Source organism: Homalodisca vitripennis, chromosome 1, assembly GCF_021130785.1.
Source record: "Homalodisca vitripennis isolate AUS2020 chromosome 1, UT_GWSS_2.1, whole genome shotgun sequence".
NCBI lineage: Eukaryota > Metazoa > Arthropoda > Insecta > Hemiptera > Cicadellidae > Homalodisca > Homalodisca vitripennis.
Window position 1 is genome coordinate 139,453,845 of NC_060207.1, and position 24,934 is coordinate 139,478,778.

Genomic DNA, 24,934 nt, shown 5'->3' on the forward strand with positions numbered 1-24,934 from the left:
CGGGACTGCAACAGTACATAGGTCACGGCCGCTATCACTGTCGTTATCAGCTGGATAAGGATCAATAATTGTTCGAGGGCGGTCTTTCTTTACTTGTATTTTTGCGTTGAGTATTGAATGTGAGTTGATGTTTAACCTCTCATTCAGCACGTAGGTTTTTGTTTTCGCAATTGTGAAGGGCCAATATATCTCGAATTGCAAACCTGATGCAAAACACGGATTTTGATTTTAAAATAACCATCCTGGTCCAAGTCCAATAATACTATGTAGTTTTCGTGTAGTTTAGCCACTGTATTAAAATGATTTATTTAGAGGTCCACTAAAAATTGGCCATCATAAGTCAAATTCAATAGATTTTCACAAAGTATTTCTGAGTTATGTAAATCATCTCTGAGGAATATTTTGTTGATGTTTCACTTACATAAATAAATAACGACCGTAAGACAAAATTTTGCACACAATTTAAATGTATTTCTAATGTAGAATTATGCATCTGCAAGGGCAGTCCATCCTAATAATTATATTATTGGAGAACCCTTGTAGATTATAGGCAAATACACGTTTTCGGTATGAAATCCGAGTTTTAGTGCAACCAAATTACCTCGGCACTATAAAATACGGTTAAATAGAACTCTAGTGTATCACGTTAACATCTCTACCTTGAAATAGTAAGATTTAAGAACCATTACAATACTAAATATATTATTATCACAAACATTAATTAAAGTTCTTAAAATACTATAATACTATCAAAGTAAAAGAAAAGAACTAGATGAAATTACATATAACACAATAATAATACTAAATGAAATAAACTATTTACTATACAGACCTGTGTCTTTACACAATTAACTCCAATGGATTCAATATTGAAATTCTATACCATACCGGTTTGAAGCATTGGAAAGCAGGTTCAGGTTAATGTTTGAAAGGTTTACAGACGGTTTGTTTATGCAGAGGGAATGAATGATCAATTGAATGCCTACTTTACTGGTTTTTAATTTATTAGGAATTGTTTTAAAATCCCAACTGAACTACTTACTTATGACCTTATCTGTATAAAAAATCATTTATATTTTGATTTATTAACTACTGGTATATTGGAAAATATATATATATATATATATATATATATATATATATATATATATATATATATATATATGATAAATATTTCATAATTATGAAATTATGCTTCTATCGTATTCAACCAAGTTTTGACACCGATATGTTCAATGTTCCAGGGCTGTGTCCGCCATTGGAGTCAGACTCAGTATATCCGCATTGCGTGTACGGCAACACAAGAGTGGACTGCAGCAAGCCAATGTTGCCCGACACCACGGCCGTGTACCAGTGTCGGCCCAGCTACTCAGAGTATCCTAGTCTGACCGCCGCTGGAGTCTACAAGCGTACTTTGACTTGCCAGCAGAATGGAAGGTGGTCCTATGTGTTACCAGAGTGTAAACCAGGTTGGTACTAAACATTATTTAAGTTAGAACAGGTTTTACAGGCTTTTAGAGGGGTTTAAAGGTACTTGCGAAAAAGGTCATCCGTAAAACATTGATTGAAAAATAACCACTCTGCGTGTTCGAATTATCTGGATCTATACTCATCTCAAGATTGGGGTATTTAAGCATCAATTACTGGTTTAAAATATTCATTAAAACTGCCAGTTTAATAATTCAAATACATAAGCATAATCTACAAAATGGTGTACTAGCTAATTGATATTTCTATGATAGAGTATTTATCATATGAATCAAGCAAAAGGTAACAAAATAACGATTTAACCGTGCAGCTGATTCAACTACAGTCACCAAAATAAATGAAAATACATATTTATTCTACGGTACAGAATAAATAATGATAAAATTGTGCATTATATTTTTAGAGAACAGCGAATATAGTAGTGGGTATGGTGTGAGGTGTGTAGACTGATATGGTTGGTGCTATTATAAATATGAAGTATATTCGCAAAAACCATATGTCAAAACACATATATCCCAATGAATAGTATGATTACGAACATTAATTATCGTTATTAGTTATAAAACCGACGTTTCGGAGGCTCGAATCCAATAACTTTTTCGATTTTTAACACCTAGTAATTGACACCTGAAGAAGATAAAGATCATAGATTGCCATCCTCGGAACGTCGCGTTGTTTCGTATTTGATTTTGAAACTTTCAGTAATCTTGTTATCTCTTTAAATTATCTGTTAATAATGAATTTGAAACTGAGGAGTAGTTTAAAACTACCATGGAAATGTAATGTTTACTATAAATCAACTAGTCCGTGTATCACCCATCATTCCATATACTTGTTGTTTCAGACTGTGGCGTTTCTAAAGGCAGTGATGTTATAATCCCGACAATTGTGGATGGGAAGGACACTCCCCTTGGAGTATTCCCTTGGCATGTGGGCCTTTACACAAGACGTGATGGCACATGGAATCATATCTGTGGCGGGAGCTTGATATCAAGACGCTTAGTATTAACAGGTACGCCTACTAGTGGTGTGAAAAGCTAGTTACTAATTTCTAGACATACTCAAATAAAGTAGTTATAACATAGCCTAAACTTTCAATATTTAAATCATTACTACAGCACACGTGACTTCCAACTCAGCAGGAGCGACATGATCTAAACTTACCTTCCGGAGGCTTCTAGAAGCTTACATTGTACTTTTGAAATACCTATTATTAGTTAATCTCCAAGAATTAAGACGTATTCTTCTCAAACAGAGACCTTAAAGTGGATTTTAATGATGTTTTAAAAGTAAGGTGAATGATTTCAGAATACCTATGTCACCTAATCTTATTACAGTACACCCTTGAATGACATGGACGCTTTTAATGCTATCGAAAGGATTGGTCGAAAGGATGGAATTTCAAAACAATTAAATTAAGTAGCCTATCCTTAAAAGCGGAACTTCCATAATTTGGACTCCGTGTAACACTTAAAAATTATATGATAAAAATGGTTAAAAATATACTTCTATATGTTAGAAAGTTAGAAAGTTCCAATGTTAATTTTACAAAAGTGTGTTTGTTGAAGTAATTTTATTTAAGACTAACAGCTTTCTTACATTTTAACGCCAGATTTTAGTTTACTAATTTATTGAAGTTTTAGCTTTACGTACTTTGTTAGTCGTGAAATGTGTTCTATTGATATTTAACTTGAATTGTGTTGGCTTTCAAGCTGCGCATTGTGTTATTATCCTGGAGCCGAGAGATCTACGAGTATCTTTGGGGAAGTACTACCGGTCCTGGGATAGACACGAAGAGTTCGCTGTGACCCGCAATGTGAGCTTTAACATCTCAAAATTAAAAGTAACACAACAGTTAGTTATAATTATTATTTAACTCGGATTTCACCATTGCAAACATGTAAAACGTTATATTTTGGTTTTCAATTTCACTTTTTAATCAAATTATTGTTGGTCTTCAATCACAATAATATTTAGCGCTGAACTAAGTTAAAAAATGTTTATGACTCTTTAATAAAAAACGCGTAAACTTTTGTTTCTGCATTTACATTACCATTAAATGAAGCTGTCCTCCTTAAATATTGCCAGAGTATACGCAAAAGTTAATCTGGAGTCACACGCAAAATATTTTTTCACACACCTTTTTGAAGCTGCCTTAGCCCTCTTTCATTGTTGTATTAAGATTCTTCAGTCATTCTCGTAATATTCAGTTTCTTCTGGTACTCATCGTAGTATTATAAAAAATGTGTTCAGATAACTTTTTAATGTACATCTTTCCTTGATGGGGGTATTCAATATTTTGTTCTTGTGGACGGTTTTACTTTGTTAAAACTGTTGCTAAAATTCGGTACGATGTAACTATTTTGCCTAAATACTAGAAGACCAGATGTTTATAAGGGGCATGAACTTCTTGAGGGTAGAATCTTCAAGAGGTCTGGTGGAACCAGATGTAGTTGATGGCTGATATCTTCCTTCCAGTTTACTCAAAAGCAGAGATTAGAAGTCAACCAAGGTTATCAAGACAACTGGGTGACCCTAATAGTCAATAGGTAGAATAGACTGTGAGAACATTTAAAGACCACAGGCTTTCTGGAGCGAGATGTCCATACGTCCAGATTAATTAAATACGATTGGAGGCGGTTGAGTAAAATGTTAGTATAATATTAAAATAACATACTGTGCATAACCTCCTTCCATAGCTTCTATTCCCTAACAATTAATTAGGGGTTTCTCCGGAAAATTTTACGAAATTTAAAATGAGGTTAACTAAAACAGTTAACTGCGCAATCTGTATAGGTTGGTACAGGGGCCTGAAGTATAGTCTTCGAAATAATAAATAACAATTGAAATAGTTTTGTTAAAATTTAAACTCTTCTTTATACCTATTAATCTCTTATCATATGGCCGAAAACTAACGTATTTAACAGCAATAAAACTTTCTAATAAATTAATACTTCTCTAACAATATACTATGAAAAGTATAGCGGTAATTTCTATGGCCTTAAGAATATACAGCCGCATGTGTAACTCACTCACGTATACAAATTCTAAGGTACTTCTAGAAGTGCTAGAAACTTGAAATTTGGCACGCAGGTACCTTTTGCCGTATAACCAAGAGGAAAAGTCTGAAAACCGGGAATTTTTAATTTTAAATCCCTCAAAAAAGTTCGCAAAAAAAAGACGCATTCTTTACCCTTGCAGGCCTTTTTTGTAAGCCCGATAGCGGGCGAACCGTTGGAGTTAGCTCAGATCTGACGAAAAATCTCCAGTCAGGAATGAAGTGGACTACAAAAAAGGTCCAGTGACTTTTTGCTGTATCTTCCATGGTTAAGCGACAAAATGCTCGAATATTTGACATTCCACAGATTTTTTCGCTAAACATAATGTTTCGAGCATGAAGGCGGCCGAACGGTTGCTCGTAGCTCAAATCTGATTGACCCATCAAATTAGAAAATTGCGCGATCAACAGAAAAGGTCCAATAACTTTTGGCCTATCTCCATTGGTTTGGCCTAAAAACGTGATTATGTGCAATTTTGTTGTAATTTTTACGTGAAAAGTTTGTTTTGGGGTCAATAGCGGCGAAACCATAGGTTGGAGGTCAAAATAAACAGAAGTTAAATTTAGGAAATGAGACGGTCTACAAAAAAGGTCAATTGTCTTTTTACTCTATCTCCATTGGTTTGGCCACAAAACCCGATTAAGTGAAAATATTTGGAAATGTTCGCCTAAAAATTTACTTTCCGGGCGTTATAGCGGCTAAACGGTTGGTCGTAGCTCAAAACACGTTATTTAATAAGTTTTAGTAAATAACGTGTTCTACAAAAAAGTCTCGTAACATTTTGCCCTATCCTAAATGGTCTGGCCGGAAAACCTGTTTAAAAGGAATTATTTCATAATTTTTACGTGAGAATTTTGTTTCTGGAGGTGGTAGCAGCCGAACCATTGGTCATAACTTAAATCCTAAATTTTCAATAACTAGACAATCTAAGAGATCTGAAACAAAGGTTAGGTAGCTTTTTGTCGTATATCCTTACGAGCCCTAAAATCTCTCTTAATGGAAAATCTTGGTTGTAATTAGCAATTTTAGGAGTTGTAAATATGATGCGACTATAATTTGTGCAATCCGTTCTAGTTCCGGATTTAACTTGTGTCACTACGTTAACGAGTGACTACAACCCTACATCGTCAATTGGCTGAGCGTCAGCGAAGCGTCAATAATAGATAGGGACAGAGTACTTTTTAATTAATTTAATGAAATAGTGATTCGTTGTCAACACTCTGATATTGAATGATAGTTTCCTAAGTAATATAAACCCCCAGATCAACGTTTTATTTTGAAAAAATTACTGTACACATATTTTCGTAGCACAGACACACATTTCCCAGAAAAGTACTCTCCTAAATTTGCTAACAAGTCACTTAATTTTTCGCCGAAATCCATTGTTTATTTTTATATACCACACTTAATTTGGCTGAGCGTTAGCGAAGCATTATCACCCGTACGATTTTCCGAATCGGATGCAGCAGGGAACATGAAACCTCATATGCGAATTTAACCAATCACCAAATCTATCTAATCCCCGAATTTTTAAGCACTCACTTTGGGGGCCTGGGGGCGTAATTTTCACGTGAAATTTTAGACTCCGGGCTGCATAGCGGCCAAACCGTTGATCGTAGCCCAAAATAGATGTAGTACTGGAAGCAGAAAATCAAGTGATCTACAAAAAGACTTCACTTACTTTTTGTCCTATCGTCAATGGTTTGGCTGAAAAACTCGTTTATATTCAAATATTTTGTAATTTTTACATGAGATTTCTGTTTCTGGAGGCGGTAGTGGTCGAACTATTGGTTGTAAATTAAAAATTAAATTTTTTATAACTAGACAATGATTATATCTACAAAAAAGGTCAAGCACTTTTTTCGTATATACGAAATACATCATATATATATATATATATATATATATATATATATATATATATATATATATATATATATACAGGGTTTATATTATGTCTGGAAACACCCAAAATATATCCTTTAATAATTTAAATATAAATTTGAAACCTCTTACAATCGTGATAGAGATTGGGCATCTACTTTTTGGAACAATGTTTTGTTATGTCACACCAACGGGGGACGTCCTGCCGAGGGTATCGTGAATATTCTTAATGGAAGCCTATACCATGTGATACATAATTTTAAAGGTAATAGCTTACTGAATTGAATGCCACAAACCGCATCTCAAAGGAATTATTCTATCAGAAAATAGAGCATTTTTAGTATTGAAAATTTACTGATGTTCAACAATGTAATTTTAACATGGTTCTTGCCACAAAATGTGTTACACTAATTTTTTAGCATTTTTTAAATGTTCAATTAAAAATAAAATAAACAATTTATTTTTTAAGCTGGTTTCATTAGTACAAATTTACCAGTTTTTATTACAATGAATAAAACTTATGAGTCACTTTCTCTGATTACTTATGAATCTGTACTTGGTGTTTTCCAGTCAGCAGGAAGGTTTAAAGAGACAAAGGTCACTAGCCTATGAGAAACATTATTGTGTTATTAATCATCTGGTCTACAGGTTTCAGTTTGTTGAGCATGGAGCTTTCACTAACAGGTCTAAGCTTGGGAAATTACAAATGGACAAAGGTCATATCATTCCTGTCGAGTTAATCAGTGTCTCTGAAGCATTGCTGTCAACAAGTTATCTAATTACAGTAGTTCAGTTTTTATTTGGCATTTTAATGGAATTGTCTGAAAGAGAACGAATTACTCTGTTGATGATGCGAGGATATGGCGATCGTCAAAGATCTTATCGGGAAGTTTGTAATTTGTTTAATGACACTTTCCCAGAAAGGAATCCCATAAGTGTTTCAACAATATCAAAAACTATTGAACGTTTTGAAATGACAGGGAGTGTACGTAATCGGCCAAAGTCGGGTAGGATACAATCTGCAACAGATGAAGAACATGCACTAGATGTTTTGCAAACATTTATTGAAGACCCACATACATCGCTCAGAAAAGCTGCACAGCAACATGATATTGCACCCTATGTCTGTGAGTAAGATTTTGAAAAATTAAATAAATACAAACCATTTAAAGTTCATTTAGTCCAACAGTTAAGTGAGGATGATTACGACAGAAGAGTTGAGTTTTGTGAACTTGTGATGCGCAAATGTGATGACAATAGAGATTTTCTGACCAACATACTATTTTTCTGATGAGGCAACTTTTTTCCTAAATGGCAATGTTAAACAGGCACAATTGCCGTTACTGGGGCTAGTGAAAACCCACATTGGATTACTGAGTCCCATTCACAGCAACCACAAAAACTGAACGTATGGTGTGGAATTTTAGGTAACAAAATTGTTGGACCCTTTTTCATCAATGGAAATTTAAATGCCGAACTTTACTACAATATGCTCCAAAATGAAATAATCCCAGCTATTCAAATTGCAATCAGGAGAATACTTTGATAATGTATGGTTTCAGCAGGATGGTGCTCCACCCCATTATGGGAGACAGGTAAGAGAGTATTTGGATTTAAGGTTTCCTCATAAATGGATTGGCCGAAGAGGAGAAATCGAATGGCCTCCAAGATCTCCGGATTTGTCACCAATCGATTATTTCCTATGGGGTCATTTAAAATCCAATGTTTTATAGAAGAAAGCCTCATAATTTGGAAGACCTAAGAAACAGGATTATAGAGGAGATTGCTTTGATAACTGAAGAAATGTTAGGCAACTCTGTCGAATCATTTTACACAAGATTGGCTCATTGTCAAACCGTAGAAGGAACACAGTTCGAACAATTGCTTTTGACACCAAATGCAGGTAAAAACGTTTGTTGTAAGACTTTTCTAACAGCATACATTATTTTTTAATTGTAATAAGAAATCAATAACATAAGTATTTCCATAATTGTACTGTAATAAAAACTGGCAAATTTGTGCTAATAGAACCAGCTTAAAATGAAATTTTTGTTTTATTTAATTGAACATTTAAAAAAATGCTAAAAAATTAGTGTAACACATTTTGTGGCAAGAAACCATGTTAAAATTACATTGTTGAACATCAGTAAATTTTCAATACTAAAAATGCTCTATTTTCTGATAGAATAATTCCTTTGAGATGCGGTTTGTGGCATTCAATTCAGTAAGCTATTACCTTTAAAATTATGTATCACAAGGTATAGGCTTCCATTAAGAATATTCACGATACCCTCGGCAGGGGACGCCCCCCGTTGGTGTGACATAACAAAACATTGTTCCAAAAAGTAGATGCCCAATCTCTATCACGATTGTGAGAGGTTTCAAATTTATATTTAAATTATTAAAGGATATATTTGGGTGTTTCCAGACATAATATACACCCTGTATATATATATATATGATAGTATTGGAAAGTACCTCAAAAAATATCATAACTACTATTTTATATCATGTGACAAGGTTTAAAACTATCGGCTAAATATTTTACGTGTAACCTAATCCTTAACATTAAATTCCATTAAAGTTAATATCATAAACTCACTAATACCATCTATAGTGCACATGGGATCTAGTTTAAATACTAAGATTTATCACAGTGTTTATACAATAAATAGCCTCTTCAATAATCATTAGTTTATATTAATAACGCCACATTTGTACAGGTTTCCCTCATACGTCTCCCACCTGAATATCAGGGAGCTGTTACCACATACGCTTGGGACATCGCCTTGGTCCTGCTCGAGAAAAAGGTGCAAGTCACAAGCTTCGTGATGCCTGTCTGTAGAGATGTCACCATGCGCTTCGATATCACCAAGAACGTAACAGGATATGTGAGTATATGTGGTGCCGCTCAAAGAGATTGTGCGAGTCACAAGCTTCATGATGCCTGTCTGTAGAGATTTCACCATGCGCTTCGATATCACCAAGAACGTAACAGGATATGTGAGTATACCTGGTGCCGCTCAAAGAGATTGTGCAAGTCACAAGCTTCATGATGCCTGTCTGTAGAGATGTCACCATGCGCTTCGATATCACCAAGAACGTAACAGGATATGTGAGTATACCTGGTGCCGCTCAAAGAGATTGTGCGAGTCACAAGCTTCATGATGCCTGTCTGTAGAGATGTCACCATGCGCTTTCGATATCACCAAGAACGTAACAGGATATGTGAGTATACCTGGTGCCGCTCAAAGAGATTGTGCGAGTCACAAGCTTCATGATGCCTGTCTGTAGAGATGTCACCATGCGCTTCGATATCACCAAGAACGTAACAGGATATGTGAGTATACCTGGTGCCGCTCAAAGAGATTGTGCGAGTCACAAGCTTCATGATGCCTGTCTGTAGAGATGTCACCATGCGCTTCGATATCACCAAGAACGTAACAGGATATGTGAGTATACCTGGTGCCGCTCAAAGAGATTGTGCGAGTCACAAGCTTCATGATGCCTGTCTGTAGAGATGTCACCGTGCGTTTTCATATCACCAAGAACGTAACAGGATATGTGAGTATATGTGTTGCCTCTCAAGGAGATTGTGCAAGTCATAAGCTGCGTGATGCTTGTCTGTAGAGATGTCACCATGCGCTTCGATATCACCAAGAACGTAACAGGATATGTGAGTATACCTGGTGCCGCTCAAAGAGACTGTGCAAGGCACAAGCTGCGTGATGCTTGTCTGTAGAGATGTCACGATGCTTGTCTGTAGAAATGTCACCATTGGTCCAGACCACACCATTTGATGTCCTTATAGACGCCATCTTGCAGTTCGGCATCACCAATTTATCATAGTTCAAATTTGTTTAATCGTCATGAGAACAAAATTCGATATCTGCATAATGTTCCATCTCAGATATCCACAACTGGTTTTTTGCGACTTCTAGAAGAGGGTATCATCGGAACTCCGACTTTAAATACCCACATTATCACTTATTAACATATTGAGAATTATATTAGTAATCTGTATTTTTACATTCTCCTATTTATCTATTTATTCCACGTCTCCAGATAGCAAGGATTTCACACTATCTGCAACAAGGCCATCACTCGGGGCCCTCGATCAATTGCGAAATGTTCCCTTTCGTATCTTAGGTTTTGAAGATTTGACAAAAGTGTGTGATCGTTAGTAGAAATCCCAATATTAGTACTTTATTCTATTCCGATGCTTCAAAAACGCAGTGAAAACAACGATTTTTGTTTTTCAGTAATTCATTGCTTTTCATTAAAATACGATTTAAAATTTTATTTTCCCTGCAAAAGTTGATGAATGTAATGTAATTAGATACTGTCTTTGTTTTATACATAAAGACCAGGTTTCAAAACTTCGCCATTGCTTCACTATTATTTTTTAAATTATATTAAAAACATCGAATTCGCTCATCAGTGATCCGAACAGCTCTTCAGCCCATCTGAAAAACATAATCTAGTTGTTGATCCGGAGAACTGAGACTATTCTCGTCGGTATTTTTGGTGCAACTTTGCATAGTTTTAGTGAGAAATACGGCTGCCACCGACCTTCCATTATAGAATATGCTCATAATAATAGCCAACACTTCAATTCCATACATGATCTAGTAGTTCACAATCGGAAACTCTATAGATAACATTAAAAATTTCAAAGATCCAGATATGCAAAAGATTTGATTTTACACTCGGTCATTATAACTGCAAATATGTTTTTTATCGTGTATGAATGGAACGAAATAGATTTAAGTGTCCAACACGTCCATGACTAAAACCACATCCATTAGCTCATGCCTATATGATAGTATTAAGCAATAAATCAAAAGGACATCACAAGAAAAGATATACGTCATCATCGTTTCTGACTTGCCTAAGTAAAAAAAAACATATCACCATAAGAAAAACAACTTCGCTTTACTATGTTCGGAAGCTGTGAACTCCGTCATTACTTATCGATCACGGTAAGGTGAATTTCTAATGTTACATTCTTATCTCAGATTTTCATTTCTGCTCGCTGCATTCGGCTTAACGATTGAGCCTAGTCTTTTAACAAAAGATGCATCTTCACCAACTAATTTAGAAATCAACATGTCTTGTACATCGAGCTAAATATAACTGCTATTAGTAATTAAAGTTCGAAGAAATCTCATAGTCTAGCTTGAAAAAGCAGGAAACTCAAAGCCTGGGTCATGGGTGGCAATGGGATATTTTCTTTGGATTGCAAATAATATGGAATTTCATCAAGTATACGATTTAAGGTTCTGTCGTAGACATTTAAATATCGATATTATAGATACGAAACTTTAATTCCACATAGACAAAATCAATTTCGATTATGGTGCGTGCTCCTCCACAAGAATTGATCGATCTTTACTAAATCCTACCACTTACAGTTCTATACAGGCGATAAATAATTCTATGATGTTATGTTCCTCATTCTATCCTTTCTAAGTACATGGCCAACCTTGTTCGAATGGAACTTTGATCTCGTAATATATTGTGGTGTTTTTCAGGTAGTAGGATGGGGAAAAACAGATTCGCATGGCAGTGAGAGTGAGACTCTATTAAGCAACACCTTGACAGTACTTGACAACGCGGTTTGTCGCAGAAGATTGCCTCAAATTTTGGCATTCGACAAATTCTGCGGGAATAAAGACGCAGGTAATTATATTAGCCTTTGAAGTTTTTAGCAGAACATATTTAGATTATGGCATTTATTTAATTCTGTGGGTGCAATAATGTGCACACGTGCGGTCTTCGGTGGTCTTCACTATATATTCGGCATCGTCAGTTTAAAACATAACAACCTCACAGTAATCACTAACATTTCCTGTCTGTAATGTTGCAGTTTATGTAGCAGAAAGGGGTGATAGTGGTGGTGGAATGACAGCGGTCTTCCGTGGTCTTCACTATATATTCGGCATCGTCAGTGTAAAACATAACAACCTCACAGTAATCACTAACATTTCCTGTCTGTAATGTTGTAGTGTATGTAGCAGAAAGGGGTGATAGTGGTGGTGGAATGACAACGTTCTTCGGTGGTCTTCACTATATATTCGGCATCGTCAGTGTAAAACATAACAACCTCACAGTAATCACTAACATTTCCTGTCTGTAATGTTCTGTAGTGTATGTAGCGAGAATGGGGTGATAGTGGTGGTGGAATGACAACGTTCTTCGGTGGTCTTCACTATATATTCGGCATCGTCAGTGTAAAACATAACAACCTCACAGTGATCACTAACATCTCCTGTCTGTAATGTTGCAGTGTCTGTAGCAGAGAATGGTGATAGTGGTGGTGGAATGACAGCGGTCTTCGGTCTTCACTATATATTCGGCATCGTCAGTGTAAAACATAATAACCTCACAGTGATCACTAACATATCCTGTCTGTAATGTTGCAGTGTGTGTAGCAGAGAATGGTGATAGTGGTGGTGGAATGATAGCGGTCTTCGGTGGTCTTCACTATATATTCGGCATCGTCAGTGTAAAACATAACAACCTCACAGTGATCACTAACATCTCCTGTCTGTAATGTTGCAGTGTCTGTAGCAGAGAAGGGTGATAGTGGTGGTGGAATGACAGCGGTCTTCGGTGGTCTTCACTATATATTCGGCATCTGTCAGTGTAAAACATAACAACCTCACAGTGATCACTAACATTTCCTGTCTGTAATGTTGCAGTGTCTGTAGCAGAGAAGGGTGATAGTGGTGGTGGAATGACAGCGGTCTTCGGTGGTCTTCACTATATATTCGGCATCGTCAGTGTAAAACATAACAACCTCACAGTGTTCACTAACATTTCCTGGACCGCACACAGACAGTGGTTAGAACATGAGATTGTCGAATTTAATAAAATTGTTGATTATTCCTGACGATAAACTGAGTTGTGGATATTTCTTCCCCTTTCACAATAGTTAGTCTACTGACGTTTGGATAATGTCGTTTAGGATGAACGATTGAATAACACTAAATTATGTTAAGAAACAGTGATCTCCGCTGCGTAATTGGGTTATATGGTAAGTACAGTAAAACTACCCGACAATAAGCAACGAAAGATACGGTAGTGCACCCAAGGTAGACTGTTGGAGTTCTTCATTGGACTCAGAGAAACCCGTACCAAGTTTCAAATTTCTAGGACCTTTATCAAGAGTTATCACACAGACAAGTAGATGGACAGACATACAGTCAGACAAGGGTACCCTTCGACCTCCAAATCAACAGTGTTCCTGCTTGGAACAAGAGGAAACCATGTATCAATTTTCAAGCCATATAGTGTTATAGAGTGCTACAACTCTTCCGCCTGGCACGTATCTTCTCTAGGATTTACGATTGCGTAATGACAAGAAAAGATAATGCCTGAACTGGAAACAGCCCGAGACAATACTAGAGTGTCGCGGTGGCTGAAGCGTGAACTATTTCATTGTCAAACAGGTCGTTCCAAAACCCCGATATAAGGTACGTAGCTTTTTTTTAATTTGCGTTATGCACATAAAGCTATTAAGATAAAGCACTGTTGGGACGATAGTTCGAACCTGTGTCGGGATAGGTGATAGGTCGAAGGCACCCACTCAATGTCGGTCAGCAGTAGGCACAGTTACCAATCGATGTTTTCAGTTGATAATCGTATATTGTTTAATGGCGTCGACGACATTAAACAGTGTATTTATAATAAATTATTAATATCAGGGTTTAGGTGTTAAGGTGGTAGACGTCAAATACTATGTAACTGAATTACACTACAACAAATTTAGCTTTAATTATAAACTAAATCAATTGTAGATTCTTCGAAAGACAAGCGGCAAAAAAGGAAACCGAATGTATTGTTCACTCTATAGGCTCTTGTACTAATAATTGTATTTAGTAATTAAATTATATTTAGTATTAACTAATTAATCTAGTAATATAATTAAATACTCATCCAGCCGGCTGTCACTACCGCAGTTTAAGATTGCGCGTTTCCTAAATTTAATCATCTTTATTAATTATTATCTATTATTATCATAATGGCCTTGGCCAGCACGCAAACAGGGGCGAGCCTACTAACTCTGGCACCAACTGCGGCCGCCTCACTTGTCTTCACTATCAGATCAACACGAATATTAATTCATCGGCTCATTAAAACAATACGAATGTTAAATTTTATTATATAAATCTATTTTCACACCGTAACACATATTCTTTTATATTTGAATTAATATGAACTCAATGTCGTTAATATGACACAAACGTTAAGGGGTTTATCAAAAGTATATTTTTTAACTACAATATAAGAATAATTATGGCATAGTAACACAATCATGATGTAGCTTTTAGCGAGGTTTGTGATAAAGAAAAGCCCGCATCGTCAGTGTTTACTACTGCAGATAATAATGCACTTTTTAAAACAACAGTTCAGCTGAATCACAAGAGCTATGACGGGTTACACCAAGAGAACTAAGAAAGACTTCTGATTCCATGTCTGATATAATAGAGTTCCAAAGAGGGAGTAATTTATTAGATTTTAGTACTAGAACTTGGGAAATAACTAAGTTGGATATATCTACTATATAACGCTATCCAAATATTATTCACTTAACATTTTGATAAACGTGTTATCTTTTACAGTGTTCAAAAGGTGAACTTAATGATTAGTGGTAAATACAGGATTCAATATAATACGATTTTATTGTAAAATTAAAATGTAAAATTTGTTTTAGTGGATCATCAATTAAAAATAATCTAATTTTAAAATACCTTGTTTTTATAACAAAACTTTTTTTATTGCTACACAAAAGTTTAAATTAGATAAAGTAAATTACAGCGCGAAACCCTGAGTATCTACTATAGTTGTTATAGTCTAATCTTGTCAGTCCCAGGCTCGCCTCTTCATATGTTTTAGATTTTCACAGGGACATCGCTTGGATTGAAGAGGTTATAACTATGACGATGAAAAATAATCACATAATGCGCCGGATATACTACAATTATAAGTTAAACACACAGTTATTAGGGTAAAGTAGTAAAACCCTCTGAAAAAGACACTTTAGTTTAAATTTTGAGTGTAATTAAAACATTTTTTTAGTTATTAGTTTAAATATTTTGAATTAAACAAAAATATTATGTCAACGGTGTTTTATAAGTAGTGACAGCATTGAATATTACTTCATATATGTTTGCAAGTTAATCCTTTTAAATTAAATCTTGAAATCTATAAATGTTGAAAATAACAAAATGAATTATTTGAAGTTGGTAATTTTAATTTACAAGATGAAATGTAATTAAAACTGAAAAAGTAATGTTACATTACCATTTCAAAATTATGATATTTTTAAGTGCAAACACCTTAGTACTAACTTCAACGCTTTTATTGTTATACAGAGTGGCGCATATGTCAGTTTCACCAAAAATTGGGATATTTTGTTTCGATAGGTTCGTAGCAACGTTAAGTTGGCAGCAACACGGAGTAAGTCCATTGTTGTCTGTTCCAGTGGCTAGTGTAAAGTGACCCTTTTTTTCATCTGTTATTTGTTTGTGTGTGTTTTAAAAATGTTTACAACCCAATAAAGAGTTTACATCCTTCAGTTGTGGGGGAAGGATAATAAAAACACTGCTAATTAATTTAATAATTTAGTGGTAAATATCCAGGTGTCGCGACACCCACTTGACAGTATATGCGGAAGTTAAACAAAAAAAATGTCTCGAAGTGTGGTCGTCAACGATTAATCAGCAAAGAAGAAAACCTACAGACAGTTACTCAAGCTTTTGAAGCCAGTCCCGGTAAATCGACTCGTAAGGCATCTGCTGAACTATGAAGCGTGCAAAGAATATTAAAGCAATTATAATTTAAACCATAACGCCCATCTTTACTCCAACCGCTTCACGAGGATAATTCCGATAGGCGAATGGTATCCTATGAGACAATAACTATCCGCTCAGAGGCTGATCCAAATATTTCGAACTAAATGGACGCGTTATCGGCATAACTGTGTGTAGCCTACTGGTCGGATGTAAATCCTCATAACGTAATCCTAGCAGAAGTCAATGTGCCTGATGTTATGGTAGGGGAGGTATTTCGAGTACTGCACTGATTGGTCGTTATTTTCTTTAAGGAAATGTTAACTGAGAAAGTTACTTACGGTTGCTGCAAGAAGTAGTAGTTCCCGAGATCGAAAACAATCTTGTTTTCAATATTCATACGCTCATGTATCCAAGTATCCAAGTTCGAGATTTTTTTAATAACACATTTAATGAATTGATTGGTCGCCGTGGTACAATCGATTGATCTGCGCGCTCGCCAGACCTGACCCCACGTGCATTTTCACTGTAGGGGAAAGGACACTGTGTATGCTTAAAAATCGAAAAATCTTTACGAAGGCAAAAAACTAATTAGAAATACATTTGAACTTGTTAATAACAATAAACTTTATTGCTAAAAATTTGTGATTCTCAGTCGTATGAAGTGTATACAAAATCAAGGTGTACATTTCGAACAACTGCTATAACATTGTATGGTAATATGTAAGTAATTTCATATTTGTTTTCTTGTCTAAAAGTGTTTTATTCAATTAATCTATAACGTCTTTAAATTTCTCTTCTGGGGAAACTGACATATGCGCCACCCTGTATTAATAACAAAATTGACCCTGTCAACATAAGCTACGTAACTTTAGTGTTCCTAAAAGTATATGCCTTCAGGTATCGGTTTAAATTCATATCCACTGGTGTTTCTACTTGTGTTGAGACGTTTGCTGAGGTTCATAATATTCGGTGACTTGTTCGCCTCAAACATCTTCTCAAGTTGTAGTAATGAGACAGAAGAATCATTCGGAACTTCACACCTGCTCCATATAAAAACCAACAATTAATTATTGTTAATAAATATATAAATCAAAGTACCTAGTAGACCGACATTACAGGATTACGCTAATAACAACGTTAGATTTCAAAGGTTTAATCTCCAAGGTTTTAATCAACTTACCGCAGGTTGATGCAACGTAAAGGAGGACAACAAAGATCATCAGTGCACTGAAACAGAACATTTCCATTCCTGAAACCATAATCAACCGTAAATAATAGAACATTGGTCATATAACAACATTGGAAGAAATTATCCAATGTGGAAAGTGTGCACTCATTCTTGATAAAGTTATAGAAATACAAGTTTCCTATACTAATTTCATAAATTACTTGATTTTGTCCATTTAAATTATGGGAGAATAGTTTTAGAATATATGTAAGAATTTTGTATAAAATATTTCATCGGACAATTCTTATAATATATACTATGGATTGCCTATTGACAAGAGACTTATAAACTGGTGCTGTAGCTTAATAAAACCCATACAAGCTTAGTAAATCAAGCATAATAAATTAAAAGCTTTATGTAATACTAGGATTTTCTAAAATCATTGAAACTGGTCGAAAATCAGCCAGTACAGAATTTTTGACTAGTTTTTTTCTGAAGTATTCGTTTGAGTGGGCGGAACAAGTTGACATAGATCTACAATATTAACAAAACTAGTTTTTAAATTGGGCTTTTTCAAACATTTAACAATTTATTACATTTAATAAATATTTAAACTGAATCGTGTGATTAGAGTAAGTAGATTTTTGTATAAAGTAATTGATTTAAAACACGTTTTGGGCAATACTTTTTAATTCATTTGTTTTTTGCTATCATTGTATTATGAAACAGACAATTCTTCTGGAAATAACTCATTGAAGAATAATTGTGTCTTTAACAATCATTATTGAATTTTAGGTTCTATGATTTGTTACATGTGGGTTTTATCGTAACAGCTGACTAATATGTATGAAATGGTATCAGCCAGGACACCAAAATAAAGACAACATTTGAGGAAAACGTCCAAATAGAACATTAATCCAACAATATTTTGTTTTCAGTAAAATCCACCTAAACGTGTTAAATTTTAAACTGTTTCAGTTGTAACATTTATATTTGGTACTCAAACTGTGACTATCCTTAAGTATACTCGTAAAAACAGCAATATTAGGTCATTTCTAATTCCAAAATCTTACTAGTTCTAATACTAAATTTTATTTTAACCGATGTGCATTAGGCCTTTACTAATGTACAACAAATTTGTGAAATTTGTGCAATGTAATAGGAAAATAATACTAAATGAGTATTTAAAACAAATTAGAATTGACTATGTGCTGACTATTATAGTAATTATATAATATAATGTAAAAGTAATTATACACAAAAGTGAAACCACCCTTCTTATTACCTGTACTAATTATACGTCATAAAACAAAATGCAACTATTTAAAAATATACAACATTAAAAGAAATCTTAATTATTAAATATATGACAGGAATGTTTGTAACATTGAATTACGTTATTTCCATCATTTCAAATACGGTTCGTGTAAATGGTATTCCATTACAGCAATACGGTTTTGTATAAGGCATCATACGAGTAACCACTCAGATTACATAATAGCCAGAGTTTGTCAAATTTTGTATAATCTATTTAGTGACTGCATTGCACAACGTTCAATAATTTGTTGTGTATTAGTGAATATTTTCAGTTTCTAATTAACGTGATATTCAAATTTGTTAGTCGTGATTTTAAAACTGTAAATAGTAAAAAAAAAATGTAATTACAAAATTAAACTTAATTATACTTTAAATATACGTAGCAATTTCCTGTAGCGTAGGCCTAGTCTATAATATATAATAGCTTTTAAAATAAAAAATACTGTTATATACATAGTATTATACAGACCACCCATTTCTGAAATATTGCCATACTCGTATGCATGACTGAAAAAGAGATTCAGTTTGTTTTCGAGGAAAACAATAAGAGAAAAAACATAAGTTAGTTTTCGTGAATAAAAATCATTTTCAGTATCTTTGTCTTAAGGGCTGACATCGATGATATAACCGATTTACTTGATAGAAAGCAAAGAAACATGGACCTCGAAAAGTGGATCCCACACGAACAAAACTACTAGGATAGGAAGAGTGACAAACAACTTAAGTGGGCACATCGGACAGTTAATACTCACAGGTTGATAAGAGGTTGGGCTGAGGGAATGGTATGCCGAAGGGAGCGTGTATCTCGAACAGTGGATCCCACACGAACAGAACTACTAGGATAGGAAGAGTGACAAACAACTAAAGTGAGCACATCGGACAGTTAATACTCACAGGTTGATAAGAGGTTGGGCCACTGACTGAGGGAATGGTATGCCGAAGGGAGCGTGTATCTCGAACAGTGGATCCCACACGAACAGAACTACTAGGATAGGAAGAGTGACAAACAACTAAAGTGAGCACATCGGACAGTTAATACTCACAGGTTGATAAGAGGTTGGGCCACTGACTGAGGGAATGGTATGCCGAAGGGAGCGTGTATCTCGAACAGTGGATCCCACACGAACAGAACTACTAGGATAGGAAGAGTGACAAACAACTAAAGTGAGCACATCGGACAGTTAATACTCACAGGTTGATAAGAGGTTGGGCCACTGACTGAGGGAATGGTATGCCGAAGGGAGCGTGTATCTCGAACAGTGGATCCCACACGAACAGAACTACTAGGATAGGAAGAGTGACAAACAACTAAAGTGAGCACATCGGACAGTTAATACTCACAGGTTGATAAGAGGTTGGGCCACTGACTGAGGGAATGGTATGCCGAAGGGAGCGTGTATCTCGAACAGTGCACCACACGCAGACAGACCAACCATAGGGAGCACACATGTTGTGTAGCGAGGGTTGTGGGAGAGCGGGGTAGATTCCAGCGAATCCCTTGAACTAACCATTCCGAAATATGCCGTTATACTTTTTCCACCCCTCTACCGAAGACGAGCTCCTCGTAGGCCACCTTCATGGACTGTGCACGTGGCCTACGAGGACAATTACATTTATTTCATTAAACCTTGATTTTACAACTTAATTAATATTCATAGCATTACAGATCAGTAGGACTACAATATTGTCATCATATGTATTATATAGATATGTCTACGCAATCATAAAAGTAGTGTTTAAAATTGTAAACCATATACTCGTATATGAATTTGTCAGTTACATTGCTATAATCTAATTAGAAAAATGTTGTATTTATGAACGATGTCACGTGCTATGTTAAGTAGTTGTGATTGATTTTTTCATATTTCTATATTTATGTTTTTGTTGAAAATTTCCTCACAACTTTTGTAATCCACTTAGTTTCTAGTTTGATAACACATCTACTTTGATAACTCTTTATTTCAATTTTGTAGCAAATGTATATACTACCAATTAAGGACTCTATATTAAAATATGTTGCAGTTATGCTTATGAATGTGGTGCTTTGCCCTATTAATTTTAATAGCTTTCCAATGAAATAAAACATATACAGTATGTACCGTCGTTTTAAGCCTATATGCAAAATATGATGGAATTATGACACTTTATTCATTGTGCACCATCTCAAATTTTGTTAAGTGTCTTTGGAGGTATAAAGAAAGTTCAATATTAATATAATTAATTGAATACACATTACTGTAGTATATGTTCTATATCATTTATATGTTTATCAGATATGTTCGGATATAAAACTACTCACAAATTCGTAATAGATCATAGAAATCATAACCGTTCCGATATGAAGTCGCTGATTAGTCAAATGTTCCGTATTTGTCGGTACTGCTCGGCTCTACCCTACTCTTTCTCTCCGAGGTGTACGATCAGGCCATGCAGGTGGCTCACGAGGAGCTCGTTTTATCGTAGTGTCTACCTACCCCAGTGTCACATCGTTGACTGCAATGTGTTCCATGTCCCTTATTTCACTTAAGAGTGTCATTTTAGTCGTTGTTAACTGTAACTTAGTGCAATATTTAATCAATCAGTACTTGTAATTTATTAATTAATTATCGAAAGTTATTTTAAATTATAATTTAAATATAAACGTACGTTTAACGCGTGTATATTTCCTATTTAATTCCTAATTGATTGTAAGTACTAGCACATACCCGCGGCTCCACCCGCAATGTCTATACAACATTCCGTGTATTTGTTGAACAGTTCCCACGATTTCAGTAAAACTTGAACTATTTTATATCAATGTAGAGAAACTCCATAGTTTTCTTAGTGAAAGCACTTGTGATATATGGCAGGGTCCTATGATATTTGTTATGTGGAATTAGTCATATATCGAATATCAAGTACTCATTTACAGTTTTCATGATTGATAGGACCAGAAGTTACGCAAAAGTGCGAAATCAGTTAATTCTGATTTTAGGTTTTGCACTCCTAGTTCAAATTAATTATATTTCCAACGCAAATAGGAGTTTCCTATTTTGTTCTGAGAAACAATATAAATAGACCTGTGTCTAATTTTGTAATGAGGTAGGATTCAAAACTTTATAGTTTTCTAAATGTGTGTGTGTGTGTGTGTGTGTGTGTGTGTGTGTGTGTGTGTGTGTGTGTGTGTGTGTGTGTGTGTGTGTTTTGTTACTGAAAATGAGAAACCAAAATCAACATAAATAATACTAATACATTTCAACACTTACGTTGTGACAGTGAAATGATACAATAAAGTTCTTGCTTAGCAATTCATGTTCACTATATCATAGTATTTCCTCGGTCCAGTCTAAGTATTATATCAGTATATTTATATACCTAACCAGTATCGTTCACTTCATTAGTAATAAATGGATGCGATGTCACCTTGAAGATTTTCTGTCATAAACACTGCAATTAGAGTCGCCTTTACTGCTTTGTAACCCAAAATAAATAAATTGTTGAACCTCGTTGCCACGATATTGAAATAAAAATTGTTACTTTTGTTATACTTTCACTCTATAAATATAACCAAATTGAAAATATAGGTTAAAATTATTAAATATATGGTCGTGCTGTCATAATACAATGTTTACACGTAACAGTTGAATACATTTATCTGGCTCTTTGAATTCACATAACACAACGAGACCAAGATGGGATTTTTGCTGCTATATAGACCAGTGGGGCGTAGCCCGAAAGGATTTTCGAAATAATAATAGGCCTATGTTCATACTAGGTATCCTATGAACGTCCATGTAAAATTTCAGTATAATCGGTTGAATAGTTATCCGTAAAATACGTAAAAGCAAAACAAACAATTGCACTTTCGCATTATTATTATTATTGTTGTTGTTGTTGTTGTTGTTGTTGTTGTTGTTTTTGTTGTTGTTGTTATTATTGCAAGGCAGCCGAGACGTTTATATTTGTGTTTATCAATACCTTTTTGTGCATTTAATTTACACGAATGAAATAAATTTATAACTACAAAAGTAGTAATCCAGTTAATAATACTAAATAATTTTACAGTTATATTAAAATAATTACAAACATTAGAATTACTAAATAATGAAAATAGTATAATAGAGAAAATAATACAAAGACAACGATTAAAACAATATGATCAATAGCATTATACATAAAATTGTTCCATTAAAGAAACGATATTGTCAGATTATAACAATTTATTGCAATATACAAATTAAATACAAAATGTTATTTTATTCGAAACACTTAAGTAAATTATTTATAGTCTAGCATGTGCAATGTTTTTATAAATGCATGAAAAGTGATTGAAAAGGAGAACCGAAGGGCGCTTTCCTCCCGCTACGTCACTTGTGAACTCCGTAAAGTACTGGTTAAGAAGGTTGACAATCAATTAAAGAGGGCACATCATACAGTTAATATCACAGTCTGATATTGATTGGGGTGTATATAGAGGAGGGTCCACTAACTGACAGGAGAAATACCAAAAGAAGCGTGTATCTCGAACAGTGCGCCCCACATAGACAGAAGTACTAGGTTAATAAGTGTGATAATAAACTAAAGAGGGCACATCAGACAGTTAATATCACAGTCTGATATTGATTGGGGTGTATATAGAGGAGGGTCCACTAACTGACAGGTGAAATACCGAAAGAAGAATGTATCTCGAACAGTGCGCCCCACACAGACAGAAGTACTAGGTTAATAAGGGTGATAATAAACTAAAGAGGGCACATCAGACAGTTAATACTCACGTCCTGATACTGGGGTGTGCAAAGAGGAGGGTCCACTGGCTGAGGGGGTGGCATGCCGAAGGGAGCGTGTATCTTAAACAGCGGATCCCATACGAATAGAACTACTAGGTTAAAAAGGGTGACAAACAATAAAGCTAGCACTCGAGCCAAGTCGTGCATCTTGGTACTCTTATCAGTCTCTATCTGATTGATCTGATACATGTTACAGTTTGAACAGCACGCGCACTGTTCATTATTAATGGTTTTCGGTATTCCATTTGTAATTTGACGCCATTACCGATTGTTGTAGCGCATAGTTCTTTCGCTGTGCAGACTCAAGATTGTTGGGTCAATTTGTCCAATCATCGTACCTTAAGCAATGATGCAGGGTTATGGATCGCAAAATTATCGCAAGATAATCGCAAGATAATCGAATTAAGCAATGTCGAGTGTGGCTACTGCTTGGTTGGGTGACTGTTAAGCGATGCTGTCTTTACTAGCAGTCCCGCTCCGCCTATCCGTTGTTAGAGGTTCGGAAGTCCTTGGTTCCCAGGTAGACTGTTACATAGGTTTTCTTAGCCTTAACTTCACCTTGTTAAATAAGACATCCTTTACTTTATTTTTCTTTAGATGATCACTCGTTCCTCGAAGGCGTGGTTTTTCCATTATCTAGGATCCGATGGCAAAAGTCTGGACGCCAACAGCCCTCTCATCTGCTCCTGGATTTTTTACAATATTTTTTATCCTAAGCAGCGGCTCGAAAATTGTGGTACCCTTGTTTATTTATGAGGTTTACGTAACAATCATTTTTTTAGTAGAATGTTAACTTTTGTAGTTGAAAATTGATCGTGCATGATCATTTGGCTTGGGGTTTGGTCATTTTATACCGTGGAGTTATTGGTAAATTTGAGTCAAATTCATCGACCCTTAGGAATAACGACTATAATCTCTAAGACAGCCTATGTACTTCAGAGAGTCTGATCCGCTGCAGTCTGAACTACAGGTATTGTGCAGTTTCCCTCTGCCTCGTATGAAGAGTTCAACAATATGTTTAATCACATTTTGTCTGTATATAATAAGTAATAGACAAAATACTTATAAACCAGTCATCACTGACTGTTTCCACAATGAATACAATTACATCGTTTGTGTATTGAAATTAATCAACAAATGTTTAAATTTAAATTGCAATACTTGACATGTACGAATTTTCAAATATACAATTCTTTAAACTAGCTATTTTATTTGTACAAAGATTAGGTGCTTGTTTAACCAGTAGCAACTAACGGAAATTTGTGTTTTCATAGATTTGTACCAATTTTCTATGTAATCGAAACTTATAACAGACTAAATCAAATACAGTTGTTAAGAAACCAAATATAATTGAATTTCTCTCGTGCACAACTCTAATGTTGAGAAATTCGTTTACGTCGGATGTTGTGTGGCCAAAGATCAAAATTCCATATCAAGAAATAGGTGTTTTTC

General features: G+C 34.9%; 2 protein-coding genes across 3 annotated transcripts in view; one reads left to right on the top strand and one right to left on the bottom strand.

Moving 5' to 3' along the window:
- The window catches only part of LOC124353450, a 95,294-nt gene that overhangs the window by 53,572 nt on the left and 16,788 nt on the right, over positions 1 to 24,934 (top strand). The window contains exons 11-18 of the mRNA XM_046803292.1: positions 1,245 to 1,469; positions 2,333 to 2,500; positions 3,201 to 3,304; positions 9,155 to 9,322; positions 11,966 to 12,113; positions 12,721 to 12,840; positions 12,996 to 13,073; positions 13,136 to 13,277. Coding sequence (XP_046659248.1) covers positions 1,245 to 1,469; positions 2,333 to 2,500; positions 3,201 to 3,304; positions 9,155 to 9,322; positions 11,966 to 12,113; positions 12,721 to 12,840; positions 12,996 to 13,073; positions 13,136 to 13,277 — 1,153 coding nt within the window. The remainder of the gene's footprint in view (positions 1 to 1,244; positions 1,470 to 2,332; positions 2,501 to 3,200; positions 3,305 to 9,154; positions 9,323 to 11,965; positions 12,114 to 12,720; positions 12,841 to 12,995; positions 13,074 to 13,135; positions 13,278 to 24,934) is intronic.
- On the bottom strand, positions 16,947 to 23,638 carry LOC124371978. 2 transcript variants are annotated; one of them, XM_046830355.1, is made up of 4 exons: positions 23,471 to 23,638; positions 20,058 to 20,311; positions 17,412 to 17,458; positions 16,947 to 17,271 (listed from the first exon to the last, which is right to left on the bottom strand). In XM_046830355.1, exons 2-4 carry the CDS (start codon positions 20,225 to 20,227, stop codon positions 17,189 to 17,191), a joined length of 300 nt encoding a protein of 99 aa, XP_046686311.1. In that variant the 5' UTR covers positions 20,228 to 20,311; positions 23,471 to 23,638; the 3' UTR covers positions 16,947 to 17,188. The 2 variants fall into 2 exon arrangements, with proteins under 2 accessions (XP_046686311.1, XP_046686305.1); XM_046830349.1 differs by lacking the exon at positions 20,058 to 20,311.